The sequence below is a fragment of the Berghia stephanieae genome, chromosome 6, assembly GCF_034508935.2.
Source record: "Berghia stephanieae isolate SIO BIC M18660-M18661 chromosome 6, UCSD_Bste_1.3, whole genome shotgun sequence".
NCBI classification, from domain to species: Eukaryota; Metazoa; Mollusca; class Gastropoda; order Nudibranchia; family Aeolidiidae; genus Berghia; species Berghia stephanieae.
This window is the reverse complement of record NC_088365.1, coordinates 57,989,798-57,999,797: the sequence shown is the minus strand read 5'-3', so window position 1 is coordinate 57,999,797 and position 10,000 is coordinate 57,989,798. Positions and strand designations below refer to the sequence as shown.

The window sequence follows — 10,000 nt, the reverse complement described above, 5'->3', positions numbered from 1 at the left end:
GTGGTAAAATAATTCATAAAGATAATATTTTATTGACCAGTAAAGACTAAAAACCAATATTGTGTATGATGTCAATATCTCAATTTACTATCAATCTGCCTATAAAGTATGACTTCTTTACAATAAAAAAATCAATCACCCAACAAGGTTACTGGACATGCTACAAATATTGCAGTATCAATCATCAATTACAACTAACACTAAGCACTGGTACTGTTAAATTAAATGATTTGCTCAAACAGACGGACATAGTATGTGGACAAAAGAGGATTCAAAATTACGAGGGCATATAGTTTATTCCAAGTAGTAACCTTTTTCTCTTTATTGACCAACTACATTCAAAACGAACATACTGTCCACATAGGTTATATAGAATCATCTCCTTTCTTCCAAGAATACACATTTAGTCATTGTCTTATAAAGTCATCTGATATACCATTGAACTCCAGTCAGTCAAATTTAGAGATAAAACAATTGAATAACAACCAGAGTCAAATCAGTACAACACCACAGGCATACCACAGCAAGATCATTTAATTTTTCGGAAATCACTGCCATATATATCTGGACGCTTCAGTCTATAAAAAATTAACACATTCACTTGTGCACAAAAGGAGAACTTGAACTTACATTATATTACTTATTCAACATGCAAGAATACCCTAAACATTGACACCTATATGACACTATAAAGTCGGCATTTCCTGAGACAACCACACAAAAACAGTACCGTATACATCTTCAAACTATAATGCCTAACAGTCATAAAAAATATAATTTTGACTTGAACCGTAAAGGATTTAAGTATAGAAAAAAGTTATCAAGCCATTAAAAAGTTGGCTTTCAAATGTGCCCAAAACTCATATTTAAATCAGTTAAATGCTTAAAAAATAATATTAGTATTATTTTCGTCTAATGGTTTATATTTTATTCCTAAACTGATATTTGGACATAATTCATGGCATGGAATACTATGGGAGAGAAAATGAGGATCTCACCAAGTCATGCCAAATAAAAAATTTACAATAAAAAATTCATATCTTTTAAGGTTTTACTGCCCGGACGACAAAACTTGGCATGTGTCAAGATCATCATTTTTGCTTTATAATGATGCTTGTTTCAATCATTTTCTGCCGCTGGGAATTAAGTTATTGATATGCAAATTACAACAAATTAATTTCATTGATAGGTCAAAAACCACTAAATTGACACCTCTCTTATGAGCAGCCTTAAGAGGATACATTATTATCAACCATGGCATATGATGAAAGAAACCTTTGCTTTGCTTGTGGTGAGGGAACACTTTTCATATTTGTGTTAGCAACAGAGCAATACCATGAAATATTGCAACAATTAATTACCATCAGCGGCATCACAGATTCCTACTGACCGCTACCTGTTCCACCCATGGGCTGACCCCACTAATGGGGTCAGGTTGACCAAGCACTGAAATACCGCTCAGAGGGGAAAATGCCACGCAGTGTTTGGTAATGAACACATAACATATTTTTCCAAAATGATAGCTATAGAGAACTTAAATGGATTGCTAAGTAAAGCCCTTTACCACTTATTGGTTAAGAAATTCTAGTACTACTCTTATTTTGAGGGGAGAAATTAAAGACAGGCTTTCAGGCCACAGTCTTATTAAATTCATTAATTTAGCCACGCAAAAACACCACGGATGTTTATGTCTATGAATAACACTAACTCGCAAAGCATCAACCCTGATCATACAGCTGTATACAGACTTTCCACATTGAGAGAGTTGGACAATCATGCAAATGAATCCTTTGAAATTCCGAGAGATGAACTGCCCTACGGAACTGAGCTCCCCATTAATGAATGGGTAGCACTGAAGAGAGCACGGGAAAAACTCGGGAGAACAGCTGGAAGCATGAAAAAGTGGGGACTGGCTGAGACTAGCTTGTGTACATGTGGATGCCCAAAGCTCATCCTAAGAGAATACCAGGTCTGGCCCAGCTGCACTGACCATGACCTAAGAGTCTGCTCCCCTGATGCTGGGGAGTGGACTCGGTGTTGAAGCGACAAGCTATGATGATGATGACTAAACTCCCATGCTCGTGATGTTAAGTGACGCCCTAAAAATAACTAATTTAATAAATCCAAATAATGACAGAATAATAATTTGACATAATATAGGTTGGTTTGAGAGTATTTCCATTGCAATAAATAACCCATAACAATATCAGTTATAAAATAAATACACGTCAATTTGAATAACTTGGATTTTAAAAAAATAATAATAATAATTTCTTGTAAAAAATCTGATACTTGTTTGACATTTTTTTAATGTATGTCTTTTTGTGGTGAATGGATAAAAGAACTAACCGTGACAAAATAAAGACCCTTAACTGCTCATTTCTTTGATTGGCAAAAGTATAAATCAAAAATCAAAAATGCCACATTACACCAAACACAATTAACATGAATTATAATGACGGGTAAGAGTAAAACACTACAGTATTTGTCTGCTGTACACTTGATATAACGTGTTTGTACAATAGGTCAGAATATCTATACTTCATTAATTATCGACAATCAAATTGCTATTCTCTCGCACTAAAACTTTGGTTGCCATTTGGAAATAATATGAAGGTTAAAATGTGGGTTTAAACACTTTAAAATAGTCCGGAGACCTGAAGTTTGATACTCAGTGTAGGAAGACGACTTATATTTTCAAACATTTTAATTGATAATTTTTATGTATTCTTATTTATTCTGATTTGCCTGGTATAGCATTATGCTTAACTGTTCCGGTTATTATAAGGTCATTCGAAGTATCTCTACTAAATGAAATAACAACTGTTTTGTTATAAGGATACAGGCTCTGTATTACAATATTGTAAAAGCTGAAAAGTTCTTTTCAAAAACTCATTAATGGTCATCCATCATCGTTGTATACATCTAGATAAAAGTGGACAATGTCCACACCTTCCAGGACGTGGCCAGTATTGTCTCCGTGACGTCAGCCTACGCCACCTCCGAGCCTTTTGTAGAGAGCAAGTACGACATTCATATCCAAAAGATTGGCACCAATTACAAAGCGTATTTGTGAGTTATCTCCACCTTTTATTCAGCTCTACTTCCGTGTCTTTCAATGTAGCAGCAGTATTATATTTCAGTATCTCACTAAAGTAACTATGCTCTGTTGTGTTTTCCTTCCTTCATATTCCTTGGCTTGTTCGGTGTTTTTAACCTTGCTAAATTTATTCATAATATTTCATTATTAGGAACGTATTATAATATATAGCTCTCTTTTTGTATTTTATCATTCTTCAGTAGCAGTTGTGGAATCATCTATCATCATTTTAAGCATTATCTATCTATTCTTGTGTTGTGACGCTATTTTTCATTGGTTGTTTATCTACCCTCCAAGATCGTTGTTATCGCTATTCTCATTGGTTGTTAGCTTCAAGTTGTGTTGTGCTCTTTCTTCTTGCTCGTTGATTCAAATTCAATGTTGATGTCGATTTTTTTCAAACATTGTTTTGCTTACGGTTGCAATTTTTTGATAATTTGAGATAATCTGAAATTCGTTTTTGCTTGAAGGTCGTTTGCTTCAGTGCTTCCCTTCACTCCTTTTAAATTGTATTTTCGTTATAATTGTTCACAAAATTGCTGTGATTTGTATCACCTTAACGTTATATATTGTGGTTAAAATATTTAACAAGATTGGCACAGTTAGCTGGTGTTCACTTGAAAATAAATGTGTGATAAATATTGTATATAATACTTTACTTTCTCTTTTAATTAGTTCAAGCGAGAACCGTCATTATTATTAAAGATGATAACAAGACAAGAAAGGTGGCAAAACTAGGGAAGAGAAAAGGAATTTTAATAACTTAGGAGGCCACAGGAGGTGGAGAAGTATGGTGAATAATGTAGGGATGTGGAGGAGGAGAAGGAGGAGGAGGAGGAGGAGGAGGAGGAGGAGGAAGAAGAAGAAGAAGAAGAAGAAGAAGAAGAAGAAGAAGAAGAAGAAGAAGAAGAAGAAGAAGAAGAAGAAAAGAAGAACAGGAATAAAGAAGATAGAGGAGGAAAAGAAAGAAGAGGATGAGGAGGAGAAGGGGGAGAATGAGAAAAGAAGGAATAAGAACAAGACCAATGAATAAATGAGAGAGCAAAACAGTAATAAAAATGAATATATGAAAGACACAAGAATTATAATACATTAAGACAGTAAGATATATCTGGTCTATATCAAAAGAAATAGTTAAAAATCAGGAAAACATTACACACTATTTACGTCATAGAATAAATTTACCGACAGGTCGTTATCAACCTCTTTGATTTTAGTTAGATACATTAAAGTGCATAATCTCAAAGAGTTGTCGAATTTTTAAATTAAAAAATTGCTATTTCACAATGTTTACACATTTTAGCTATGTGTATTATTAGGAAATGGATGCTCGTTTTACTGGGGTCGTTAGGAGAGATTGAACAAGAAAGGTCTGTCTAGAGCATAAAATTGTGTATTGCCTAAGGGCGTGATTTCATCTTTGGCTGCGAGTGATAATAAAAACCATGTTTGGATATCATCATCATTATCAGCATCATCATCATCATAATCATTATCATCATCACCACCATCATCATCATTATCAGCATCATCATCATCACCATCAACATCATCATCATCAGCATCATCGTCATCATCATCCATATCATCATCATCATCATCATCATCATCATCATCATCATTGTCGTCGTCGTCATCATCATCATCATTATCATCATCACCACCATCATCATCATTATCAGCATCATCATCATCACCATCAACATCATCAGCATCATCGTCATCATCATCATCATCGTCGTCGTCGTCGTCGTCATCATCACCACCATCATCATCATCATCATCATCATCATCATCATCATCATCATCATCATCATCATCATCATCATCATCATCATCATCATCATCATCATCATCATCATCATCATCATCATCATCATCATCATCATCATCATCATCACCATCATCATCAGCATCATCATCATCATCATCATCATCACCATCATCATCATCAGTAATCGCCATTGTTGGCCTTCAAATTCTACAATGGGCTTTAAAAGTCGGTTCGAAAAAGAGCACAGCATACAGTCTTATGACAGTTAAATTTCGACACGAGTTCCGTCTCTGTTCATGACGATATAGGACAAGTAATTTTAATTAGTTATTTTCAAGTAACGAAAGCCGTGATGAGTTCATTACCCTAAAAAGTTACTTTGACAATCGTTGTGTTAAGAGCTGAGGATGCGAGTTTATAACAGCAAAGTGTGACATACTTGCTGCTTCTATTCATTGGGATATTTTTATATAATTGAGCTTTTATATAGAACAATATCCACCAAATGTGCTCAACGCGCTTTACAAGGGATCCCTGGTCAACAGCAACATTTTGTCGGACGGGACAGGACGCTTTTTTGGACAAAGACAACGCTGTTAACGACCAGGTACTCATTTTACACCTGAGTACGGTGAGAGAATGTGAGCAAAGAGCCTTTTCCATGGATTCAACTATGCGCCGAGCGCAAGGCTCGAACCCAGGACCTTCGATCCAAAAGCGAGTGTCATACCACTAAACCACATAGCCGCATATGTTCATGGCGTCATAGGACAAGTAATTTTAATCAGTTATTTTCAAGTTACGAAAGCCGGAATGAGTTCATTATCCTTAAAATATACTTTGAATGTCAGCGTGCAAGAGCTCGGGGTGCGATTTTATGACACTAAATTACGACTTAACCGTTGACTCTGTTCCTGACGTTAGGGCTGCAACTATTCATTTTCAAGTAACGAAAGCCGGGATAAGCTCATTACCCTATAACCGGTTAACTGCCGTAGTCTGGACAAACACGTATTAAAAAATTTGGCCAGAAAACTCATCCTTCAAAGATTGATCAATTTTAAGACCTTCATCCTGGCTAAAACTATCAAACCGGGGACTTCGCGAAGTCGATCGATTTTTTTGAAGGACGAATTCTGGCCAATATTTTTAAATACGTATCTATGCAGCGTACGGTATTTAACTGTCATGTGGCTATGTGGTCTTGTGGTATGACACTCGCTTACGGATCGGAAGGTCCTGGGTTCGAGCCTCGCTCGGCGTATAGTTGAGTCCTTGGAAAAGGCTCTTTACTCACATTCTCTCACCGTACTCAGGTGTATAAAGGGCGCCTGGCCGTTAACATCGTTGCCTCTGTCGGAGAAAAATTGTATTATCGCCTAACATGCTCCATGTCTCGTTCTAAATGTTACGTGTTGCTGTTGGTCAGGGACCCTTTGTATAGCGCTTTGAGCACGTTTAGTCTATACTGCGCTATATAAAAGCTCAAGTTTTTTTTGTTTTTTTTTTTGTTTTTTGTTTTTTTTTTTTTTTGGGGGGGGGGGGGGGGGGGGGGTTTAACTGTCAAAGTTACTTTGAAAGTCAGTATGTAAAGAGCTCGAGAAGCAATTTTATGACAGTAGAGTGTGACATGCCCAATGGTGCCATCGTTCGTGGCCTTATCGATGACAGGGTGTGATCAGCTGGGGAGCTGAGTCCTCTGAAGGGCAGGATAAGCCGATTAGAAGGTGCGAGAGGACGCCCGATAATCACGGTGAAAATTCCTGGTAAGCTGTTTTCTCTCACACTATCTTGGCGTTCTGAATAACACACATACAAACACATACACACACATACAGATACACACATTGACGGACACACATTCCCAGATAACCATATTATTTATGGATATTAATATATCTTGGATGACGCTGAAGATCAATAGAGTATTCGGCTATTTTAAGGGATGGGGCACGATTATATATAGTTCCAAAAACAACACACGTAAACAATGGATGAAAACGTGTATACCTTTGTGTCAGACAAAGAAAAAGAACTACAAGAAAATTCTATCGCAAAATCAATTTTGTCACTACTGGAAATCGAACATCAGGCCTCCCACCACATGCCTTCTAGTTATAAGTCTAGAGTTCGATACCCTGTCGAAGCAAGCTGAGGGTTGTTTTTTGTTTGTTTGTTTTTTGTTTTTGTTTTTGTTTTTTGTTTTTGTTGTTGGTTTTTTTTAGATTACCTTTTCTTCTCTATTTTTTCTTCTCCTTTATCTATTTCCACCCAGTAGTGAATGGGTAGCTGAGTCTGTTAGATTTGGCGGAATTAACTTTTGCGATAGACTAGCGTCCTATCCAAATGATAACAAGCAATTACTATCGTCCGTATCACGTTATAGAAACCGAGATAATGCCGGCTCCTTGGGTTGAATTGGTCTGAATGACTATTTTTTTTAACTATGAGTTTTCATTTACCCCCTTTTCAGAACTAAATGTTGCACAGTCACATTCACACAAACACACAAAAAAAAAACCAAATAATAATAATAATAATAATAATAATAATAATAATAATAATAATAATAATAATAATAATAATAATAATAAATAATAATAATAATAATAATAAATAATAATAATAATACTTTATTGCATCCCAAAAAGGAAATTTTTTGTACAGACGTGTTATAATTTACACATAAGATAAAAATACAATGGAAATAGGATGTTATATATATAAAAAAGGAGCAGCTCTATAACCAGAGCTGCGCTTTATAATATGAATAATTTCAACACTGTAAAATAGTTAAAACTGTCACTATAAATTGAAAATTGAAAAGATTGCAAAACAAATAAATTAATATTTATATTTTTAAAAAGTAAAAATGAGAAATAATTATATAAAATGATTATTGCTTGTTGTTATAAAGCCTAATACTGGACGGCAGAAAAGATTTTCGGTGTCTCTCTGTTTTCGTTGAAATAGAGAAAGGGCGACCACTTCTTTCTGACATAATAATTGATGGTCTTAGTGGATGATACTGGTCATTTAATATTTTAGTTATTTTATTTATACAAAATTTCTCGTATAAGAGATCTACATCGTCAACATCATTTATATAGCGTTTAATGGATTTTTTAATATTTGAATTTATTTTGTTCCTTTCCACTGCTAAACAAATAAACAAACGCGACCTTTTATATAGCGCAATATCCACTGAACGTGCTCACTAGCCAACACCAACACTTAACATGTAGGACGAGACATGACGAAAGTTATTATGAGATATTACATTTATTGTAACATAGTCATCGAGCTTAAAAATATATATTTGAAATATATTGGATAGCCTCCCAACATTCAACTAAAGTTTGAACCAATTCATCATTGTTATTGGTATGTGGGCGGCGCGGGTTCTTCGTTCTTTTTTTCATAATGTCCCATAGATTCTCGGTCGGGTTCATATCGGTTGAAATAGCTGGCCAAGGATGAATTAACCCTCTCCTTACCAACTACAGGAAAATCGTCACATTCATTACGATACAACAAAACATTTTTCTAATTCAAATTTCTTTTGTACATCATACAATTTAAAGAAGATTAATAGTGTGTTATGGAGCATGTTTTTGCTAAATGGCAAGAATAATAAATAAAGAAAAAAAAATTCCCTTTATTCATCCCCAAGGGGAAATTTGTCTTTAGGATCTATTCTGAGGGAAGACTGGAATTACATAACCCAGGCGTCAGCCGGAGAGCAGCGCCACAAAGTGAGGGCGAGGTTACTTGCTCAAGGCCACATAACGCAGCGGGGGGGGGGGGGGGGGGGGGGGTGATTGAACTCTGTACCTTTCGGGTACGAAGCAAAGACCGTACCAGTGAGCCACCCTGCCCCAACTTTACCGCTATTGTGTTTGAGTGGTAAAAAAAAATCTATTTTTATGTTGGTTGGGTGTGAAGTTTTGGGGGAAATCCTGAAAATGGCTAGTAAGGAGAGGGTTAATGGGATGTTATGACAATATAAATACGTTCTAACTTCATTTGAACGATGAGCAGGCGCTTTATCATGTCGGGAAATTATATCACATGTCACACATTGCTCGCTAATACTTGTAAAACAATGTTATTCCGTACATTTCCGATTTACCACCATTCGTGTTATCTAGCTGAAGACATCAAAGGCCAGCGATTCGAAATCTAAGAAAGCTCAATAAGAATTTTGACACATTTGCTATTTTTTTAAAAAATCTAAGTGGCAGTAGAATTATTTTCACAAGTATAAAAGTAATAGGAAAGCGATGATGATGCGGTTATCAATCGAAAGAACAATAAATTTCCTGTCTGGTAATAAAACTTTCGATACTTTATATATTTGTCCGATAGTATGTATATAGATAGAAGATAGAAGGTAAAAAGAGTAAAGGTAGACCAAGAAAAACATATTTGAATAGTTTGAACACACAGCTGGGTGACAAAGAAAGAGAAGAGTAATATTAGTTTTCTGAGGTTATCTATCTGATCACAGAGATGAATGGCGTACCATGATCACCGATGTCTGGCACAGACTTGGTACTTGAAGAAGTATGTATATAATATTTAAAAAACCCAAATCATCATTTTGGCCATTCAAGCAGTACAAGTGAAAGGACACCACAGCTGGATTAACACGATTAATTAGCTTATTTCCAGGAGCGGTTATAACATGTCTTTTTCCTATTCCTATCGACTGTCCTGGTAAGTGGTAAGTCTTCCTTCCATCTAAACAATTTGAAATGAAAAGGGATGTAACTCTCTCGTATGTAGGTCAGAGTAAGCAACCATTACGATTTCCAAGATCTGGCCGGGGTGGTGGCCGTGACCCAAGGTTACTCCACAACGGAGCCATTTGTCGACGCCAAACACGACCTTCACATTCAAAAGATAGGCTCTTCTTACAAGGCTTTTGTGTAAGTTTTCCTTTGATCATCTTCAAGCAACGATACTTTTTTTCTATTGTTGTTGTTGTTGACTGAAGACGGGTCTTGATTGTGCCTTAAACGTTTTATGTTTAGTATTTTGTAGTTTTGTCCAATGCATGTTACAGTCCCCAGCTTCATGTGTATTGTGTATCTATTATTCAAGAAATCCCTCTTTTATCGTCT

The 10,000-nt window shown here is 35.7% G+C and overlaps 1 protein-coding gene across 4 annotated transcripts in view; it reads left to right on the top strand.

The window, feature by feature from the left end:
• LOC144975331 (synapsin-like) overlaps positions 1-10,000 on the top strand; it is a 135,371-nt gene that overhangs the window by 114,344 nt on the left and 11,027 nt on the right. For 2 of the 4 annotated variants that reach the window (XM_078919314.1, XM_078919316.1), the window contains exon 8: positions 2,930-3,072. In XM_078919314.1, coding sequence (XP_078775440.1) covers positions 2,930-3,072 — 143 coding nt within the window. Of the gene's footprint in view, positions 1-2,929; positions 3,073-9,662; positions 9,806-10,000 lie in introns of all 4 variants that reach the window. The other 2 variants (XM_078919313.1, XM_078919315.1) reach the window with 1 other exon arrangement.